The 22,795-nt window shown below is 39.9% G+C and overlaps 1 protein-coding gene and 1 pseudogene across 1 annotated transcript in view; one reads left to right on the top strand and one right to left on the bottom strand.

Moving 5' to 3' along the window:
* Positions 1-5,592: 5,592 nt before the first annotated feature.
* Positions 5,593-6,136, top strand: LOC109730913 (destrin pseudogene; annotated as a pseudogene).
* A 3,421-nt stretch (positions 6,137-9,557) lies between these two features.
* Positions 9,558-22,795, bottom strand: part of DMC1 (DNA meiotic recombinase 1) — a 58,698-nt gene continuing 45,460 nt past the window's right edge. Inside the window, exons 13-14 of the mRNA XM_020287776.2 lie at positions 13,905-14,021; positions 9,558-10,434 (exon numbers count right to left, since the gene is read on the bottom strand). Coding sequence (XP_020143365.1) covers positions 10,365-10,434; positions 13,905-14,021 — 187 coding nt within the window. The 3' untranslated portion in view covers positions 9,558-10,364. The remainder of the gene's footprint in view (positions 10,435-13,904; positions 14,022-22,795) is intronic.

Below are 22,795 nucleotides of genomic sequence, written 5' to 3'. Positions count from 1 at the left end.
ACGTCGGAGACGATACGTAAACAGCGTCTCGGAATAGCCCGAGGGCTTCGCGGGGTACTAGGGAGATTCTCGGAAGCACTTTACGTCAGTTGCGGAGACGGGTGTATTTTGCTGTCCGTAGAAGAAAAACGAAGTACGGAGCAGGCGTAGAATTCTCGCGCCACCTGAACTAGAACGTGGGGTGGGGTGGGAGGGAAGAGCCTCCGGTGCGACGTAACATTCCTTGCGTCGTTAGCCGGCCCTCTGTTGCGAAGATGCGCAGTATACGTAACGCATTCTGTTTAGAGAATAGAGGGTTTTGCCGGATTCCGACCGTGGGACAGAACCGGGGCCGGCTGTGCCAGTGGTTTTGCAGACACAATAACCGTCCTCCATATTGCAGTCGACAAGTTTCAGGGCCTCCTAGTGCCAGGAGCCAGGACGGTCTTAAGGTCCCTGGCTGGCCCACCTAGATGGCCCTAGCGGCCGTCTCGCCCCGCCGCCCCTGGCCCGTCGAAACCGGCCGCGCGCCCTGGCGCCATTTCCTTTCACTTCCCCGCTCGCCGCACTGGCCCCGGCAGCCATGATGGATGCGCCGCGTCCCTTTCATGAGTTGGTCAGGCGGCGACGTCCCAGCCAGGTTCAAGCACTTTCTGTTACACTTGGTTCACACTGAGTTACATTTTCTGAAATGAAATTTTCGCCATCTCCAGCTGAGCACAGGTGTTGCTAAAACAAGTAAAATGTGCTTGGAACCCCTCTTAAAGGAGGATGCCGCAGCCCCTTTGCCACCATTATATAGTGCTCCTCGAGAGGTCTGTGGCAGGCCGTTAGCACTCCAGACCAGAGCGGTGGTCTTACACAGAAAGAATGAAGGCGCGAGTACAAGGTTTTAGCCAGGCCGGGCCACGTTCTCCACTCAATTCCTTTTAGACTAGCTTCCCTCTCCTTACCTACTTCCTTTCCCCTCAAACTGCGTTTAAAGTCTCACAAGCTCAGCCAAATGGTCACAGAATTGTGGAGCTGTTAGGCCTCCTGAAACAGCTCATTTAAAGTCTCGTTTATTTCTGCAAATGGGGAGAAGAGGGAGATTTGAGGCCCCTTAGTGCAGTGGCTGAATGGTGTCTCCTGCTCTATGTTTTGAGTGTTTTGGAAAAGTAGCTTAAGGAAAAGAACTTCATGAGAGGCCGGGAAGCTGTCTCTTAGGCCACAGAGGCAAAATGACAGTCATGGACTCTGGACAAGTGTGAAGGGCTAAAAGGCCAGGTACTAGTCACAGTGGTGAACAAACAAATTCCTGCAGTCAGAGTTTACATTCTAGTCCGGGAGAGATGTTTGTCAGGCAGTCACTAAAGAAAATAAAAACAAAGAAAAAAGAAAAAGCAGGGAAAAAGGATAGAGAATGCATTTGCCCCTGTGAAGGAGGGGAGTGTATGCTGGTTACATGGTGTTAAATTGGGTGTTCTGGGAAGGCCTCTCTCATCAAGTGACTTTTGAGCAGAGGCCTAAAGTGAGGGATCCAGCCTTGCTGGCACAGAGAGAGGAAAGAGCAAGTGCAAAGACTCGGAGGCAGAGTGCAGCTGCAGTAGAGCAAGGAGGAAAGACAGGAAAAGGCCACATCAGGAAGGGATTGTAGGTCACTGTAAGAACTTTGCCTTCTCTTTTGAGTAAGGTGGAAATCTCTGGAAAGTTTTAAGCAGAGTGACATAATAAAAGGACCCCAGTGACTGCACTGTGGAGAATAAATTGAGAGTAAGCTAGGGCAGAAGCAGATGGACTAATTAGGAAGTTAGCACAATAATCCAGGCCCTAGCTGCCTAATGGGGCTTGGTGCCGGTTAAGAGCAACAGTATAGGGAGAAATAGTTTGAAGATAGAGCCAGTGATTTGCTAATGGTGGGATGTGAAAGAAAGAGTTAAGGATGAATCTTGCAGGAGTCAGCCAATGAATATTAAGTTCCAACTGTAATTTGGACAATGTGATGGGCACTGAAGGAGTTATTTGGACTAGTTTGCTTATTTACCATATGTGCTAAGTAATTAAACTGTAAGCTCTCTATGTAAGTGATTTATAAAGTAAGGTAGGTCCTCTGAAGCTCTCTCTATATACTTCATATTTTGCTACTAGGTCAGGTCTCTATCTTATAGCATCTCATAGCTCCTTTTTATGGTCTTCATAAAGCTCATCACAGTACTTAATCATATATTTCTATTATTATTTGATTAATCCCACTTTCCTCCCAAAAAGTGAATTTTTAATCCTCCTCAGGTAGATGAGTATCTGATTACCAAGTGAATCCATATAATGCATTTCACATTCTTGACATAGCTCTGTTTTCATGCCAAGATGGTTGAAGTTTATGTTTTTTCTAAACATAGAGAAAGAGTTTCATTAGTCAGGGAGGTCAGAGAATCTGGAAAACTGTATAAGTGCTCAACTCAATTCACCTTTTTTTTCTTTTTTGAAAACCTAAGAACTGGCAGCTGAGTACTCATGCTGTCTGTGTTCTAGTCATGTACCATGAGCTTTATTTCATTATTTGTTTTTATTATTTTAGTTTATTTAGTTTCATGTGTAAATGAATACCATAAGATGTTGGAAACAGCAAATTATAATACCACCTGGTACATAATGTTCAACAAATGTTAGCAGTTACCATCTCTCCACTTTATGGATAAGAAAGTTGGCCAGGCGCTGTGGCTCACTCCTGTAATCCTAGCACTCTGGGAGGCCGATACGGGAGGATTGCTCAAGGTCAGCAGTTGGAAACCAACCTGAGCAAGAGCGAGACCCCCGTCTCTACTATAAATAGAAAGAAAGTAATTGGCCAACTAACATATATAGAAAAAAATTAACCGGGCATGGTGACACATGCCTGTAGTCCTAGCTACTCGGGAGGCTGAGGCAATAGGATTGTTTGAGCCCAGGAGTTTGAGGCCTCTGTGAGCTAGGCTGATACCACAGCACTCACTGTAGCCTGGGCAACAAAGCGAGACTCTATCTCAAAAAAATAAAAAAGAAAGCTGAGGCTCAGAAAAATCAAGTAGCTACCCCAGGGTAGCCCAGGTGCTCTGGAGAGGTTTAGACTTGGTCCTATTGACATTTTGGAATGGATAATTGATTGAGGAGGGGGGCTCTCCTGTGCATTATAAGATATTAGCAGCATCCCTGATCTCTACCCACTAGATGCCAGTAGAATCTCCCCCTCCCCCAAGTTGTGACTACAAATATGGCAATGGGCATTGCCAAATGCTCAATGCCACTCCTAGGGGCACTGAGAACCACTGCCCTGGAACCACTCCTCTCTGTGGGATCATAGAATCAAATTCATCCTTTCAGTGGTCATGTTTTACTGCAGATATGGTTTGCTTTCTGCAGACCCCACCTGCCATATCATTGCCATTATTTATTTTATCTGTGTTTTATTAGCAGTAAGATAAACTCAAGACTCAGACAATCTTCAGCTACTAAGAGAAATAACTATTCCTTTTGCTTAGGTTTTAAAACCGTAGGCTTTTGTTTTTAAGCCACTTTTATTGTGAACCACCTAAGTTTTGTATGTACATTCTGCTGTCTAATTTTCACAACTCTGCAAATGTCATAGTCATTAAACTCACTTTAATGTGAAATGCAATGCCTCTGTTTTCTATCTTGGTAGGACCCATGTTGGTTCTTTGTTCTTTTTTTTTTAAGTGATGTCCCTTGAGTCATGCCATGTTGGTTCTTTGATAGCTTGATTCATTATACTTTATGTACAAGAAGAGCTGAGAATACTGACAAACTTAAAAAAATAAGCTAAAGCAGATGCCATCAAACTGTGGTCTGTGAGGGACACATAGGAAGAGAGAGTTTCAGGAATCTATTTCCAGAACTTGAACTTTCACATATACTCTTTTTTTTTGTTTTGTTTTGAAACAGGGTTTCTGTTACCTAGGCTAGCTCTGTAACCTGGGCTAGCTCTATAACTTGGGCTAGAGTACTGTGACATCAATATAGCTCAGTGTGCAACCTCAAATTCCTAGGCTCAATTGATCCTCTTTCCTTGGCCTCCCAAAGTGCTATAATTACAGGCTTAAGCCATTGCACCGGGGCTTAAATTCTTTATAATACATTTAAAATATACCTAGGAATGAGTGAATGAGAATGAATGTACCAGGCCATCAGAGCCCATTAATAATTCAAGGCTTATAGGCCCAAGCACAAGCACTCTGGGATGCCGAAGTGAGAGAATCACTTGAGCTCAGGAGCTGGAAACCATCCTGAGCAAGAGTGAAACCCGTCTCTACTAAAAATAGAAAAAATTAGCCGGGTGGGGTTGCACACGCCTATAGTCCCAGCTACTTGGGAGGCTGAGGCAGGAGGATTGCTTGAGCCCAGGAGTTTGAGGTTGCTGTGAGCTAGGCTGACACCACAGCACTCTAGCCTGGGCAATAGAAAAAACCAAAATCCTACTCTGGCTAACTGACACAAAGGGAAATGTATCAGAAGGACAGTAGGGGGGATTGGATTGGCAGGAGGTTAAAGAACCAGCCTGTGAGTGGACGGGAGTCTGGGCAACTCTGTGGAGGAGTCAGAAACCTCCAGTCCAGCAGCAGGAGCAGGCAGCTCAGGTCACTGTCAGGGCTGCCTGCCGGACTGCCCCTGCTATACTGCATGTGTAAGTGGCCTCTAACCACTGCTCTCATCCTTCTAACTGTCACTTGGTATCTAATATCTCAGGATAGACTATATGAATTGGGGAGAGGTGATTCTTTGAAAGAAAACCAGTGTTATTATGGAGAAATGGGAACTATGCAACAAAAAATGATAAACATTCTCACTATCTAACAAGCCAGAGTCAGTTGAAGGAGACTTGACTGGGTGCAGCTTCGTATTGAAGGTCCAATCCCTCTCCTCTCCATGAAAGATATTCTTTGTATCTGAGTCTATGGTACTCTATTTTTTTTTTTATACTGATCTCCTGGCTTTCTCTTCTTATTTTTTCTTTGCTCTTTAAAGAATGATTGAACTGGAAAATTAGAAAGGGTTGGTAGAGATATCTATTTCAATCTCTTCATTTTTTTATATAAAGATACTGTTTCCCCTAGATCTTGACTTGCATGTTTCTTACTTTAGCCAGTATTGAGTTCAGATTGTGTCTTGTGCATCCTGGTGTTTGACCCTTGACTGTACCTGATTCTTACTGTTATGGATTTGTGTCTCCCCAAAATTCATGTTCAAGTCCTAACCCTCAAAACCTTAGATTGTGACCTTAGACTCCCTGTTAAGTCATTTAGAATCTGGGAGTGGGGTGTAGACTTAAATCCTCAATTTTCCTGACATAGTTAATAGAGTGCCACTTAGGTCAGGGTTCAGTTTGCTGAGTTAGCACCTCTAGCTAAAACTGTCCTTAAAGAGAAGTTATACTTAAACTTGAAACTTCTTAAACTTGAAAACAATCAGAATAAGGGTGGGAAGGAATTTGTATTCAGGGCCCTCAATTTTATCAGGGAGCTAGGGGTGGGGTGTAAAATAATGAAGCATAATGCCATTAAATAAATGGAAAAGGCTTGGTCTCTTGGCCCACAGCTGTGAAGAGGACGCTCTGCAGTCTCCACGCCCACCGGCTCCCTCCCCTGCGTCCCTGCAACCCCGGGGGGAAATGGCCTCAGGAGTGCAAGTTGCTGATGAAGTATGTCACATTTTTTATGACATGAAAGTCAGGAAATGCTCCACACCAGAAGAAATCAAAAAAAGAAAGAAGGCTGTCATTTTTTGTCTCAGTCCAGACAAAAAAATGCATCATTGTAGAAGAAGGCAAAGAGATCTTGGTTGGAGATGTTGGTGTAACCATAACTGATCCTTTCAAGCATTTTGTGGGAATGCTTTCTGAAAAAGATTGTCGCTATGCTTTATATGATGCAAGCTATGAAACCAAGGAATCCAGAAAAGAAGAGTTGATGTTTTTTTTGTGGGCACCAGAACTTGCACCTCTGAAAAGTAAAATGATCTATATGAGCTCCAAGGATGCAATCAAAAAGAAATTTCAAGGCATAAAACATGAATGTCAAACAAATGGGCCAGAAGACCTCAATTGGGCTTGTATTGCTGAAAAGTTAGGTGAGTCCTTAACTGTAGCCTTTGAAGGATGCCCTGTGTAGATCATTCAGTGCCACAAATTGAAAGCTTTCATGTTTAATGTTATCCTCTTGCTATATAAATATAGCAAAAATATATTTAGGCCAGGATTTCACTAAGGGGGAACTGTCTTGTCATCTTTTAGAGTAAACTAAATATTCTATGAACTTTTGCAAACAGCCCTAAATAAATCTAAACTCTAAAGTTAAAAAATAAATAAATGAAAAAAAAAAAAAATAAATAAAAAAGATTGTGACCTTATTGGGAAATAGGGTCATTGCAGATGTAATTAGTTAAGATGAGGCCACACTGGAGTAGGATGGGCCCCTACTCAAATATGAGTGGTGTTCTTATAAAAAGGGGAAATTTGGACATAAAGACATACACACAGTAAGAAGAAAAGCATGTGAAGATTGAGGCAGCGATTGAGGTGATTCTTCTACAAGCCACAGAATGCGAAGAATGGCCAAGTAACCACTAGAAGCTAGGGGAAGGCATAGAACAGATTCTTCCTCATAGCCCTCAGGAGGAACCAACCTTGATCTCAGAACTGTGAGACAGTACATTTCTGTTACACCACCCAGTTTGTGGCATTTGTTATGGCAGCCCTAATACAACTAATACAATAACTAACACAGTAAGTTTTTCAGGTAAGACCTTAATCTCTATCTCGTTATTCCAGTTCATGATATAGGTTAGAGAACTTTCTCAACAGTCACCTCTGACTCTACCTTCTCTTTCTTTATATTCCATCTCAAAGCAAATCTTAACTATTTTTTTGAAATGTCTATCCATTTCACTGCTACCACCCCAGGGCCATCCTTTATCATCTCCCAGTTGAATTATTATAACTGTCCTAAATCGTCTTCCCATGCCAGTGTTATTTCCTGTATCTATCTTCCATGTTTGTAACAGATCAATCTTCTTGCTGCCCCATGCCAATAAACTACAATCACAGCATACCTATTACTTTCCCTTTTTTCTGCTTCAAAGATTTCCCATCCTCTGCCTGCCTTTGAGTCTACCAAAAGCAAACGATGATCCCTGACTTTTTTGCTGTAGCAAGCTCTGAATAAATAGGTTCTGCTTATTCTAATTTGAGTGGTTAAGATTAAGGCTTTTTACCTGAGAAGCTCATTTATTCCGACAGAATGAATAATCTGTGAGGAAAAAGCTATGCTTTTTCTAGTCGGTTTTCTAATTTGGTGGGATGTAAGTCTAGAGCTGCAGGCAGCATCCTGGCTACTGTGTGGGGAAAGCCTGTCTGAGGACAAAGCAGCATGGAAACAAGCAGAGCAGGAGATGGAGGCAGCAAGAACAAGTCTTGATGATGCTGTTTGAGATCTTGGATCCACCTGTGGCTGAAGTCACCTCTTCCTCTGGACTTTTCAGTTTCATGAGCCAATGAATTCCTTGTCTTGCATTTGCTAGTTTGCAGTTCTGTGGCTTGCAACCAAGAATCCTCACCAATAAACTCTCTCTTTTGAGTACCTCCTCTCCAGAAATAGGCCAGACATATTTCTACACTCAGGTGGAGAAAGAGGACTGGAAAGCCCTGACCTCTGGTCACAGGTGACAAACTGAACCCTGGCCTACAAAAGCTCAATGAGCTCTGGTGATGCTCTTGCTGGCCCAGATACCTGCACAATCTGTAGTGCTGCCCCAAAGTTGGGCCCCATATCACAGCTTTTTAGTTCATATTTGCATGCTCAGCCACTGTTCTCCAAAGCAACACATGTCAGAGTGGCTGAACCCAGAAAGGTTACCAGCCTTAGCCACATGCCATATTGAAACCAGCCTCCTCACTGTACTATAGGCCTTGTGGTGATTCCTAGTTTCCAACCCTTCTGCCCACTTCTTAGTAAATTCTCCTTTGTCTGGAGTACTCAGCTTAACCCAGAAACATTTTCTGGATTTCAAATCCTGGGAGTTTTATTTTCTTCCCTACCCAAAGGTTCTGGGATCCTATGCAAATTGGTCCACCCACTCTCCAGGGCTCCTCAAACCAGGGAATCTCTAAGAGATGCTCAGTTATCATATCAAGAGTTATCATATCAGTTAACAAGAGCAAGAGTATTGTTAAAACTATTTAAATTGTGCATTCAAAGGATAGTCAGGTATGGCTACAGGAAGAAATGCAGGAGAGGCTTGTATTAATATAGAAGAACAAAGTTTATTATATTCCCTCAGGTCTTAGAGAAAAGGGTACCATGTGTTGTGCAGGGTCCCAGAGAAACACACGAGGTTGGTCAGGAGGCCACCTCCTGGAGGGGAGAGCTTGGCTGTGGCCATGGCCTTTATTGAAGTATCCAAGGGAAAGGCAAGGCAGGGCAGGGTGAACAGTTGAGGATTAGCCAGTTGAATAATTTTAATGGGTTCTAAGTTAGGTGGGTGGTCCTTAGTTGCCCTGGGAAAATTAAGGCAAAGGCATATTGCCTTTGAGGGTATACAGGTCAGATAGAGGAAGTATGGTTATAGATTGGTTAGTTTGCATATTCAAGGCCATATTCAAGGCCTTGCATATTCAAGGCTGGGGCATTTGCTATCTCTAAGAATTAGTTAGCCTCAGTAGAGGCAGTCTCTGCTCAGCTGGAAAGATTTTTTAAAGATGTCAAAACAGTATAATACACAGAAAATCAAAAACATACCCAATGCATCAACTAACAAAACCTTCCCTTCCGTAGGACAAAAGTATGCCTTTATATTTGTGTACTAGAAGAAGCCATTTAAGTGATTTTGCAGAATACAGAAAATCTGCTCCTAGATGACTTTATCTGTGCTTATTCAAAGGCAGCTTCTGTAGTTTAAAAAAAGTAAAAGGAAGGGGAAAAAAGCTCTTATTTCCCAGTACCCCACATTGTGAACAATTTCTACTTGTCAGGTTGGTCTCTGTATTTTTTCCCCCAACTCTCAGTTTCTATACCTTTGCAAATGCTATCTCTCAGCGTAACCTTTCCTCTTCCATTTTTGGAATCCTACTTTTTCTTTATGGATCAATCCAAAACCACACCACTAATGAATTAATTAAATAATCATTTGCTCTCTTATTTTCCTAAGTATTAGTTTTTTCTCTTAACTAGTGTTCAGGTTCTTTGAGGGCAAAAACTATACTTTCCTTGTTTATTCTTCAGCACTTGGCATTCAATAACAATTAGTGAGTGAATAATTTAATGGATAATCCAATAATTTTTGTAACAAATAGTACTTTTAATACTTAAATTTTCATATAAATTGATACAACATTAAACATTAAATCTTTTTGAAGTCTATAAAGATTGTCATATATATCATTGGTATTTTAATTTTTAAATATTTTCATTATACATACATTTTGAAAACTAGATTTTAGTTTTATTTAACAATCAGAAAATATATTCTTTTACACATTTCAAAAATAATTATTCAGAAATTTTACATTTAAATTAAGTTTAATATTTTTAAAAGATTTTGAATTCTCTACCTAAAACTTAAATTATAAAAATCATGCTATCTTTATCACCCAAAATTATAAATTTTCTAATTACCTTCCTCCTTATCATCTCAAGAGAATATGTATGTGTCAGAAGTACATTTTTAAAAGTAATTTCAACTTGTCAAAAGTCAAATGATTTAAAATTTGGCTTAATTTAATGTTTCTTTTCTGCTGCTATAAAGTGAATATGCAGTTTGATATTGTAAATAAAAAGAGCTTTTCTGGGTCCTAGAAACATCCCCCCCTCAGATCTCTCGCTCCTGTGGAAGAGCATCCAGCTTTATAAGTCAGTGGCACTGTACCCTAGAAAAATGTTTCAGGGGAAGTCTGTATGTAGGAGAATAGGATATTTCTGAGCTCTTCGACTTCTTGTCTGCTTAGTGGCTCACTTTGAAAAGTGAAAGTAAGGGAATCAGGTACCCTTTCCATAACTAGTTTATCATATATTAATATATGTAGTTTTAATACATGTGTATGTGTATACATACCCTTACTATATATGTCAGGAATATATATATAGTTTCAATATATGTGTGTGTATATATACATACTTACATATGTCAGGAATATACATGTACACATATTATATATATATCCCTGAATTGACATACAATATATAGTTATCATAAATCAGGGACTTTAAAGATAAATATAAGATTTAAATCTCTTTTGCTGACTTTCCTTTAATAACATGTGAAAAAAAACATGTCTTATTTCAAGATGTGCAATTTGAGACTGCTTTCCATTTCTTCAGCTCCTAATAAGCACTAAGAAGCAATTTGCATCAATTCACCACCTACTCCTTGGCATCCCCAATTCCTCCAGCAGTTATTGCGAAGGTGGCTTCATTTTCGGGCATCTCAGGGCTAACAGAATACAAGGGAACAGGAGTTTATAAAAAGCTCTATTGCTATAAATACTATATTCATGTCACAGGCATCATGCTCCCATCAGTTTGAGTCTCCAGAGACATTTTAAGTTGGTAGAGCTAAATGTGGACTACAGAATTTTTCCACAAATTTTATTAACCCTCACAAACATTTATTGAGCAATTTTTATATGTAAGGTTCTGAATGTCAAGAAAAATTACCCCACACTTGAAAATGGGCAAAAAGGGATAACTGGGTGTTCTTTCAGTGCAGTGTCAGACATTGTATAGCAGACCCTTAGGGGCATACCTTTCTCTCTAGGGGTGTGCACCTTTTTCTTGACTAGACTAATGTAGGGAAAGAGTGTAAAAGACTTTGAAATGAACTAAAAGATTACTGAGTACCTTCAATGGAAACATAGGTTGTCTAGCACATCCTTCCAGGTTATCCAATTCTATGAGGGCTCTATGCCTTCCACTATCTTTGATCTGTTTTATAACTCTGTAAATTGTAAAAAACTATAAGTAATGCAATTTTTTTTTTTTAAGACAGCGTCTTGCTTGTCACCCTGGCTAGAATGCACAGGCATCATCGTAGCTCACTGCAACCTCAAACTCCTAGGCTCAAGCTATCTACCTCAGCTTCCTGAGTAGCTGGGACTACAGACACATACCACCATACCCACCATCATGCCTGGCTATTTTTTCTATATTTAGTAGAGAGGGGGTCTCACCCTTGCTCAGGGCTGAGGCTGGTTTCCTAAGCTCAAGTGATTCTCCCACCTCAGCCTTCAGAATGCTAGGCATGGTCAGGTGGAGTAATGCAAATTATTCTTGTCCATAGAGACATAAACTGTGTGAGGTAGAATGCAACTGATTCATGTCCTATGGAGATTGACCTACTTTTGATCAATTAATAATTTCTTTCAGCATTCCTTATTTGACTATATATGTATGGTACTTTTATTTTTATTTTGATCTGGTTATCAAATCTTATTGATTCTCTCACTAATTAATGAGTTAAATAAAATCTTTGACATTTTATATTTGTATGAGTCATGATTATACACTTCTTAAAATGTTATCTTTTAATTTATTGTACAACTCTGTAGGATAGAGGTTAATTTGTAGAAAACTGATAGTAATGCAGATGATTCTTGTCTGAGGGCAAAGAAAATTGATTTTGGTATATGGCAATGGAAATGAATTTCATTGTATAAAGAAGCAATTGATTTATCTCCAGTAGAAAAGATAACTTCAAATGTTACAATTTATTGCCTGGTAGGATATTAGGCAGTTTTGCATATAACAAATTTTCTTTCTTTTTTTTTTTTGAGACAGAGTCTCACTCTGTTGCCTGGGTTAGAGTACGGTGGCGTCAGCCTAGCTCACAGCAACCTCAAACTTCTAGGCTCAAGCGATCCTTCTGCCTTAGCCTCCTGAGTAGCTGGGACTACAGGCATGCACCACCATGCCCAGCTAATTTTTTCTATATATTTTTAGTTGGCAAATTAATTTCTTTCTATTTTTAGTAGATACGGGGTCTCGCTCTTGGTCAGGCTGGTCTCCAACTCCTGACCTTGAGCGATCCTCCCGCCTTGGCTTCCCAGAGTGCTAGGATTATAGGTGTGAGCCACCACTCTGGCCTGCAACAAATTCATTTCAGAATTACTTTGACTGATTAATTACATAAATCTCTGTTTCTCAAATCTGCCTTTGTATCAGTGGTTTCCTTATTAAAGGGTTGAATAAAATCTTCGATAATGTTCATTTTATATTTATTAGTGAAAAATATCAAGTTTTTAATTTTTTTAAAAACATACTTTAGTACATACTAGATCTTATATTAATAGGTAGTACAAAAGTGAGACAGAGTCCTTACTCTTAAGAAGTCTAGGGGGGATAGGGAGAAAAAAAAAGAAGTCTAACAGGTGTGCTATCACATATGACAAGATGGAACTATCTGTTTAATTCAACAAAGAATATTTGTAGTGAATTTCTAGAGATCGCTGAAGTTTTATAAAACGAAGCATTTATGTATTACAATCTTCTACAGGGACAAGTGATGAAAAGCAAAATGGTCTGAATAAAAACCATCTTACATAGTTGGGGAACTGGTTATTTAATGTTTATTCAATGACAATATATAATAAGTACTACTGCGATTCATAGCAAAAATCAGATTTTTTCTTTAGAGAAAGGGTCTCTGTTGCCTAGACTAGAGTGCAGTGGTGCTATCATAACTCACTGTAGGCTCGAACTCCTGGGCTCAAGGTATCCTCTTGGCTTAGCCTCCGGAGTAGCTGAGAGTACAGATGTGAGCCACTGTGCCTGGCCACAAAAATCAGAATAAGAGCTCATCTAATTTCTTTTGGGCTGCTTTTCCCTCTCTAAGATAGACTTGCTATAAATCTTTGCTTTGTTGCTCAGCGTTAGTTAATCAATCAGTCACAAATATGAGACATCAGCTGGACATGGTGGCTCACATCTGTAATCCTAGCACACTGGGAGGCCAAGGTAGGAGGATTGCTTGAGCTCAGGAGTTCGAGGCCAGCCTCAGCAAGAGTGAGACCCCAACTCTACTAAAACTAGAAAAAATTAGCTGGGCATGGTGGCATACACCTGTAGTCCCAGCTACTCCAGAGGCTGAGACAGGAGGATTGCTTGAGCCCAAGAGTGTGAGGTTGCTGTGAGCTAGGCTGATGCCATGGCACTCTAGCCTAGGCAACAGAAAAAGATTCTGTCTAAAAAAAAAAAAACAAACAAAAAACCCAAATATGACACATCTAATATGTCCCAGTCTCTGGAAATATAGTGGAGAGCAAGTGAATAGTGTTCCTAACCTTAGGATTACTATCTAGAGGGAATGATGTATGTTATATAAATCATTGCTAATAAAATGAATATGAGTTCCATGAAGGCATGGCCTTATCTTTTTGTTTTGGTCTCTGCTTTATCCCAAGAACACAGAACAGCTGACATGCAGTAGGCTTCTCTGTAAAAATTTATTAAATTTATAATTCTTAATTAAACAAGTAAAGTACTAGAAAGACTATAGGGTATAATAGATGGTGTAGTTTAGACTGTAAGGGTTATAGAAAGGTTCCCTGAGAAAGTGATGTTTACACTGAAACCTGAAAAGCAAATGGAATTAACCTGGCAAAAAGAAAGGAGGCTATCTTCCCATCCTTTGTACTTTCTTACACTTACCACACGTTAATTAGGACTGATGATTTTATTATCCAGCTTTGTTGTTTGATTTGAAAGGACAGGGACTGAGTCTATTTGTCAACAGACTTCCCGAATCCTTAGTACCTACCGCATAGTAGGGACTTCCAAATAAAAGGAATAATTTCTGAGAAGAAAACAAACATATAGCATCTGCCACTGGTATAATTACCACCTCTCAGGAGAAGCAATTCTTTTTAATAAGCACAAGACTCTGATGAAGAGTAAGAAAATGTTTACCTGTCATAAATCTTGGCAATTCTGAGTTCTCCTCTTCCTTTTCTCAAACTTATTCTTGTTGTTGAAGCATGAGCCAGAATGTGTCCTCCTATAGGTTTTTTGGGGTCTGCCTGAAAGCTGAGTTAAGAAAACAAAACATCTTCTCAGTTTTCTTATATGGATTACATATGGAAATATCTGCAATTACAAAGCAACCTTTCTGTGGAGGCTGTCAGAGGATGAAGTAGGTATGTATTCTAAACAAGCAAAGGCTTGTTCATAAACTATGGAGTGGGGTGACTATGCTACTATCTATCCCTTACCTTAGACTAGATAGTCCAGGCTTCTGAGAGTCCTATGATAAATAGTTCATATTTTGACTTTTAAAAAAGAGATTACTATTTAAAAAGCACAAATAAAACATCATTCACTGTTAGGATAATTCTTGGGGTAAGCAGTTTTCTTTCTTTGTTTTTTTGTTTGTTTTTTGAGACAGTGTCTTGCTCTGTTGCCGTGGGTATAGTGCAGTAGCATCATCTCACTGCAGCCTCAAACTCAAGTGCCTAATTCTCCTATCTCAGCCTCCTGAGTAGCTGGGACTATAGGCATGCACCACCATGCCCAGCTAATTTTTTTATTTTTGGTAGAGACAGGGGTCTTGCTCTTGCTCAGGCTGGTCTTGAAGTCTTAAGCTCAAGCAATCCTCCTGCCTTGGCCTCCCAGAGTGCTAGGATTACAGGCATGAGCCACCGAGCCTCACCCTCAATTTTCTTCTTTATAAAATTCAAAGATAATTTATTTATTCATTCATTTATCAGAAATATTTATAATGGATTATTATATGTCAGGCACTAATCTAGTCTAATGAATAAGAAATACTCAACCCAGGCTGGGTGTGGTGGCTCCCAACAATTTGGGAGGCTGTGGCAGAAGGATCACTTGAACCCAGGAGTTTGAGACCAGCCTGAGCAACATAGCGAGACCCCAGTCTCTACAAAAAAATATAGGAAAATCAGCTGAGCATGGTGGTGCATGCTTATAGTTCTAGCTACTCCTGAGGCTGAGGTACAAGGATGGCTTGAGCTCAAGAGTTTGAGGTTGAAGTAGCTATGATGACTCTACTGCACTCTAGCCCTGGCAACAGAGCAAGACCTTGTCTCAAAGAAAAAAGAACAAAAACAAAAACCAAAAAAACCTCCTTAAAGCCCCCAAATCTTATAAGGTCTAAAAAATACCAGCAAATCAAATCTAGCAGCATATACACTATGACCAAATAGGATTTATCCCAGGAATGCAAGGGTACTTCAGCATAAATCATACATGTAATATGCCATATTAATAAAATGAAGAAAAAAAAGACATGATATCTCAATTGGTTCAGATGAAATCCTAGGCTTAGAAATCATCAATAAAAGGAATAACACAAACTAATAGGTTATACTTGATCAAAATAAACTGCAATATAGCATAATAGCTTCAGCTCTGGGACAATATAGCTATAATTCAATACCAGTTGTACTTGCTCCAGGAAAGTTTTCAGGATTCTGGTTACTGTAAGCTTGAGGCTTGGTATTGTAAAGATGTAGCTGATTGGCATGAGATTAAATATGTATGTTCATGGGGATAAGATGCTCTCTGGTAAAGGAGTCTACTGATATAAACTGCTGCTTGATCAAGTGGCTCAGAGGTAAGGACCAGAAGATCTTTGGCTGGAGTTGGATAGGATTCACCAGGTCCAATGTAGGAACACGAGCAGAAAGTTAGTTTTGGAAAGAACCATTATCAGAAAAGCAGCCAGGCAGTCAAGACTAACAGCAGTTAAGAAGTCAGAAAGCAGGGTTGCTCTGCTGGGCAGCTGAAGGGGTAGTAAAGCAATAAGGCCATCGCAGTGGGATGAGATAGCTAGAGAGGTGAGTTGTCCCTATAATGTTTACAGATCAATGCAACTGTTTTTAATGGAGTGCTCTGAACTTTCCAGGTTACCCTACCTTATGGGTAGTTCTTCATGGTCTGAAAAAAATTCCTGTGTTCTATATAGATGGGCTGCTTGAAGCCCTGATGATATTCTCAAGTGGGTTATGAACTCTGAACCTATATATACTGTATTTATGCTACTCTAATGTACTTTTCATGTTCTGCCTTTAGTACTATTATTTATTCACTTATTATATTCCTCCTCAATTTCTCTCCTATTCTCTGTCACTAAGCTCCTTAAGGGCACTTAAACACTACATTGTGTTTAGCTTTGTAGAACCAGCTACATAGTGGGTCTTCAAAAATGTTTTTTGAGCTTAAGATATGGAAGCTACCAAAACTCCAAGGAGAATATTGGACTGCAGAAAGATTAGTGCTTTCATAGGAGTTAGGTAAAAATAAAATTAAGACCAGCTGGAAATTTCTATTAAGAGGAGATAGGAAAGGAGAGTCAGGCTTAGCTAAATGGGCAGACAGAAGTCTTAACAGCTGCATCACTGCTTCTCACAGATGGGCTCTCCATATTGCTCGTAATTCTCCTATATGAGCATGGTTAGCTTCACTTCCCCTTTTATAAAACCTTCAGTAGTCTCCTAAAGCCCCCTTTTACATTCTTGTCCCCACACCTTGGATGCCATTGCCTACTACTTCATAAAGAAAATAGGGGCTCTCAAGAAGAAGCTCCTGTCTTTCTATCTACCACCTACTTACTTATCTACAGTTGTACTCATTTTTTTTCTCCTTTCCTTTCAACATTTTTTTTCTTATTTCAGCAAGTCGTCTTGTACCTTTCCCCACTGTGTTTGTTCATTCAGCTCCTACTCATCCTTCAAATGTTATCCCTTTAGGAATCCTTGCCTGGTCCCCTGAAACAAAGTAGAAACAGGCCCCCTCTGTGCTCTCTTACCACTGTGTGTATTCTTCTATTGAAGGAATGGTACTTTTAAATTCATGGGTCTCACTCCCCCTCTATACTCTAAATCCCTGTTCATCATTGTTATTCCAGTACCTAGAAAGTGCTTATAATATAGAAGGTACTCAATACATACTGTGGAATAAATACAGAAAAGACAATTTGGGTCTCCCTGATCTAGGTCCTTCTGGACACAGATTTGTGCCATATGTCTAAAGAAGCTGTAATTCAAGGCACTTTTGAAGGGTGTTCTGAAAGAAAGGCAAATATAAAAGGAGATAGATTCTTCCTAATTGAAATAACACCCCACCCCAATGCCATCATATTAATAGATAACCTAAAGAGGAGTGGGAAGCTGGACCTTCTAGATGTAGTGCTATGACTTAACAAACCATTGTTTGTTGTTACCAATGTGGTATCCTATGCACAAAAAAGAACAGGTAGTACTGCTTGTCATTGATTATTCTAGGTAAACAGCTGGATGTTAAGAATGTCATCTCCAAAAGGAGACGATTTTGAATGAACTAAATGGTAAAATAAATTATAGGATTTGCAAAAGGGCTAAGAAAACATACAGAAAAGATATTATGGGTCTGGGCGAGGTGGCTCACAACTGTAATCCTAGCACTCTGGGAGACTGAGGTGGGAGGATTGCTTGAGGCCAGGAATTTGAGACCAACCTGAGCAAGAGCAAGACCTTGTCTCTACCAAAAATAGAAAAAATTAGTCAGGCATGGTGGCTTACACTTGTAGTCACAGCTACTCAGGAGGCTGAGGCAGGAGGATCACTTAAGCCTAGGAGATTGAGACTGCAGTGAGCTATGATGATGCCACTGTACTCTACCCAGCATGACAGAGTGGGACCCTGTCTCAAAAACAAACAAAAAAAGCAAACTGAAAAAAGAAAAAAAAAAGAAATTATGGGAATAAAAAAGTCTCTAAGAATGACTTAGAAACTAAGAGGTTATACTTAATCAAAGTAGCATAACAACTTTAGCTCTGGGAGACTATCAAGGCAATTCAAAATTTGTTTGCTCCACCAAACTGTTCAGGATTCTGTGTAGAATTTATTGCTTGTAACCTTTTTTGTGGGTCACTAACCTTTTGATAATTTAATAAAATATACTGACTCCTCCCTGGAAAAATATACATATATACACATACAAAAATTTTCATGTAAGTTTAGGAAATTCATAAACCTCCTTCTCTTGTGTACATGGATATAATAATAACAAACAAGATTTACTGAGTCGGTGGGGCGCGGTGGCTCACACCTGTAATCCTAGCACTCTGGGAGGCTGAGGTGGGCGGATTGCTCGAGGTCAGGAGTTTGAAACCAGCCTGAGCAAGAGCAAGACCCCGTCTCTACTATAAATAGAAAGACATTAATTGGCCAACTAAAAATATATAGAAAAAAATTAGCCAGGCATGGTGGCAGTCTGTAGTCCCAGCTACTTACTAGGCTGAGGCAGAAGAATTGCTTGAGCCCAGGAGTTTGAGGTTGCTGTGAGCCAGGCTGATGCCATGGCACTCTAGCCCAGGCAACAGAGCAAGACTCTGTCTCAAAGAAAAAAAAAAAAAAGATTTAGCAAGTCCTTGCTATGTGCCAGACATCCTTCTAAATCATCAAATTATTTCTCTTTGCTTGGATTCCATATTTAGTAAATAATTTCAGATTAAAATTAGGATTCTGCCAGGCACAGTGGCTCATGCCACTGAAGCTACTCTTGAGGCTGAGGTGGGAGGATCCTTTAAGGACAAGAGTTTGAGACCAGCCCAGACAACACAGTGAGACCTCAGCTTTAAAAAAAAATTAGGCTAGGCATGGTGATGCTAGCATTTTTGGAGGCTGAGGCGGGAGAATTGCTTGATACTAGGAGTTGGAAACCAGTTTGGGCAACATAGCAAGACCCTGTCTGTACACAAAAAGAAAAATTAGTTGGGTGTGGTGGCCTGTGCCTGTAGTCCTAGCTATTACTTAGGAGGATGGGACAGGAAGATCGCTTAAACCCAGGAGTTTAAGGTTCCAATGAGCGATGATCTTGTGACTGTACTCTAGCCTGGGCAGCATACATAGAGAGAGACTGTCTCCAAACAACAACAACAACAAAAAGATTCCTATAGATGTCTACTTACAGAGAGAGGACATGAGAATGCACTGGTCACACAAACTTCAATTGCTACATTTTTCATTATGAATAAACTGGCCCTCTGGTTTTTCATGGAGTCTCATAAGTTTAATCAATGTGAGTCTACCCTCAAGGGATGGATTGGTTCTCAATAGGCTGACTAAATCAAATCTCTGCCTACAAGACTGAGGGTCCTGAACTGTAGTCAATTCACCAGAGTAAGGGCTACATCCCTGCAAAGCCTCTCAGGTGACAGAATGTCAGCCTTTCCCCAGGCAGATGTAGCCCTGATGTACTATGTAGTGTATGAGCTTTGGAGTTAGACCTGGGTTCAAATTTTGGTTTGTTAGCCATGTGACCTTGGGAAAATTATTTAACTATTCTAAGTCTCTGTTTCTTCATTTTATTTTATTTTATTTTATTTTATTTTATTTTATTTTATTTTATATTTTTGAGACAGAGTCTCGCTTTGTTGTCCAGGCTAGAGTGAGTGCTGTGGCGTCAGCCTATCTCACAGCAACCTCAAATTCCTGGGCTCAAGCAATCCTTCTGCCTCAGCCTCCCGAGTAGCTGGGACTACAGACATGCGCCACCATGCCCGGCTAATTTTTTCTATATATAATAGTTGGCCAATTAATTTCTTTTTTTATTTATAGTAGAGACGGGGTCTCACTCTTGCTCAGGCTGGTTTCGAACTCCTGACCTCGGGCAATCCGCCCGCCTCGGCCTCCCAGAGTGCTAGGATTGCAGGCGTGAGCCACCGCACCCGGCCTGTTTCTTCATTTTAAATGGGGGATAATAACTGTACCTAACAGACAGGATAGCTGTGAGACAAAAATGAAATAATTCAGGTAAGACATTAATAGCTCAGTGACTACAATTGTTATTATTTATCTGCTTTCCTAATCCTGACTCACTTATTATCTATGTTACTTTGGGCTAGTTACTTTTATAAGCCTCAGTTTCTTACATTGTAAAATGTGAATATAAAGACCTTACCTCTTAGGACTATCATGAAGATTCAAGATATATCTAATAGAACACATTGGTACTCTACTATGTGCCAGAAACTGTCCCTGTTCATTCATATACTTTAGCCTTACCCTTACAGCAATCTTGGCACATAAGAGATCCTCAGTAAAGAGTAACTATTATTATTTAACTAAATAATTCAGTTAAAATAGGCACTCTTTCAGGGAAATGTAGATCAAAAACTTTTTTCAAGTGTCTTTGAACTTCCTGACTATTCTAGCAGTCATAACCAAGTCCTGAGGTAAAGTATAAGAAGGCACAATAGCATTTTAGAGGGCTTTAATTTACCTCTATTTCTGACTAAGTAAAAATGACTTTAGGCGGGGTGCAGTGGCTCACGCCTGTAATCCTAGCACTCTGGGAGGCGGAGGCAGGCAGATTGCTCAAGGTCAGGAGTTCGAAACCAGCCTGAGGAAGAGCGAGACCCTGTCTCTACTATAAATAGAAAGAAATTAATTGGACAACTAATATATATAGAAAAAATTAGCTGGATATGGTGGCGCATGCCTGTAGTCCCAGCTACCCGGGAGGCTGAGGCAGCAGGATTGCTTGAGCCCAGGAGTTTGAGGTTGCTGTGAGCTAGGCTGACAGCACGGCACTCACTCTAGCCTGGGCAACAAAGCGAGACTCTGTCTCAAAAAAAAAAAAAAAAAAAAAAAAAAAGACTTCAGGAAACCACTCACACCCTCCTTTAGCCTATCTTCTTATTTCCCCTTCTTTTATATTTCCTTCTCTTTTTTTCTCCTTTTCTCAACTGGGGAAGGCTTTGGAGGAGGAAGAGATTGGTTGGTTATTAGGAATAAAGAAGGACCAAGAAACGGTCTTTCATTTCTCCCCCTATAGCTGAACAGAATATGGCATTCTATATTGTTGAGGGTTAGACCCAGAACAGTCTGAACTGCCAACTTCAAATTAGATTGCTGGGGTCATGAAGTATATACAGAGTATAGTATGGGATGGAGAGGATAGAACAGTGAGAATAAGACAGCATCAACTTTGAAATAAAAAATACCAGGGTTCAAATCCTGGCTCTCCCATTTTTAAATTGTGTGATTGGGCAAGCACTAAGTACTCTGAGCCTCTGCTTCCTCCTTTATAAATTTGGAATAATCATAATGCCTACCTCAAATACTGGCTAGAGTGTGGGGCATGGGCTAGGGCAAGCTGGAGGGACAACAGGCACTCTTGGTGCTTTTCACTTGCTAAGGGGTAAACTTCAGATGGTATTATTGAGAAGGGAGTCCACTGAGGAAAGAAAGGCTGAGAGAACTTGCCCCAAAATGAGAAGGAGGCTTTGAGATTAGGGAAAAATGGAGAAAGAGGAGTACAGCTGAAAAAGAAGAGGTGGTTCTTAAAAAAATGTATGTTTGAATTTTGTAAAGTAAACCTTCCCTTTGCTCCCAAAATATGTAGAAAAATCTATACTTTTTCAACATTTTAAAGATGGGATTCTGGAATTTTTTTAGGGGGGGCAACGGAGGGATACAATAACATACTGAGATTGGCTTCACAGAAAGAACAGGGAGGCCCAAGGAAACTGAGTTACCTTGGGGTTACATGAGAATTACATAAAATGATACATGAAAGCACCAGGCACATGTTATGTAATCAATAAATATAAATAAACATAAATATTTATTTTATAATTTATTCATTTGAGAATATAAATAAATATTCTCAATTTTGAGGGAGGGAGGAAAATGAAGTTCAAATAGTTTAAATAACTTGCACAAGGCCACCATGCTAGTGACCCTGGTTTAATGTTTTTTCTCTGATCTTACTGACTTTTAATTTATGCTAATGATGTTGAATAAGTAGGTGATATCCTCAGAGAATAAACTGACTTCATTTATAAAACTGAAAATGTTCTAAGATAACTTTTTGTTTCAGCAAAACAAATATACAAATGAAGTAGGTGGAATGGTCCTATTTGTTACTCATCTTATTATTTGCCCTGGTGTGGGGCTTTATGTGCTGATACTCTGACTTTTTAATCTCCAGACTTTCATCAACTGGATCATTCCAGTTCTAAAATCTGTATCCGAAAGCCTCGTCTAGGAGCTACTGCTCTGTGGTGTCATACGGCAGATCCTTCCCTCTATAATTTTGTTCCTTTTTAATACTTTGTGCCATCAAGTAAAATGCATGGGATATAAGCCTCAATTATTGTCAGTGTACTTGGGGACTCATACCAATTATAGTGATATTTCTCTGACAGGCTCCAGGCGAGCTGCAGCTTGGAGTTCTTCAACACTGAGAAACAAAGATATTTTCTTTATGGGAGGTTTTCTAATAGCTTTTGAAATCCTTTAGTTTAAAACCGCTCTGGTTTTTTTCTTTTAGTGGTGGCAACTTTTGTGCTTTATATGAAGACATGCATTTAATTTGTATTCTTATAATTTAATATACTAATTATAATTTGACATACTATTTGTAGTGAATCTTGTTTCTTTATAACTTGGCTAGGTGGAGGAGATGATGTTTCAGCGCAGACTTACCCAGTACAAATACTAGCCTTTGTTATGTTCTCTAGCTCTCAACTTATCTCACTTCATTATACATCTCCTCCCCATTCCAACCCCCTCTTCAATTACTTCCTTTCTGTCACCTCTCTCTTTCTCCTCTCGTTGCCTTATTGGAGTTGATTCAAAACGGTTTTGCTCTTTTTGAAACTTTCTACAAATATAAGAAAGAGAACCCCACCTGACCTGATTTCCAGTTATTTTCTTTGCCTTTTAACTCTAGAGTGACAGTTTTGGCCTCTTCAATGTTCCCTCCCCACACCTGAAGAAAGAACATTGCTCTTTAACTTGTACTGTTTTATTTGAATACAACCCACCTCCTCCCTCTGAGCCAATGAGTCA

Source organism: Microcebus murinus, chromosome 10 (assembly GCF_040939455.1).
Source record: "Microcebus murinus isolate Inina chromosome 10, M.murinus_Inina_mat1.0, whole genome shotgun sequence".
Classification (NCBI taxonomy): domain Eukaryota; kingdom Metazoa; phylum Chordata; class Mammalia; order Primates; family Cheirogaleidae; genus Microcebus; species Microcebus murinus.
Note: the sequence above shows the minus strand (reverse complement) of the source record. Positions and strands in the feature narration are given on the sequence as shown.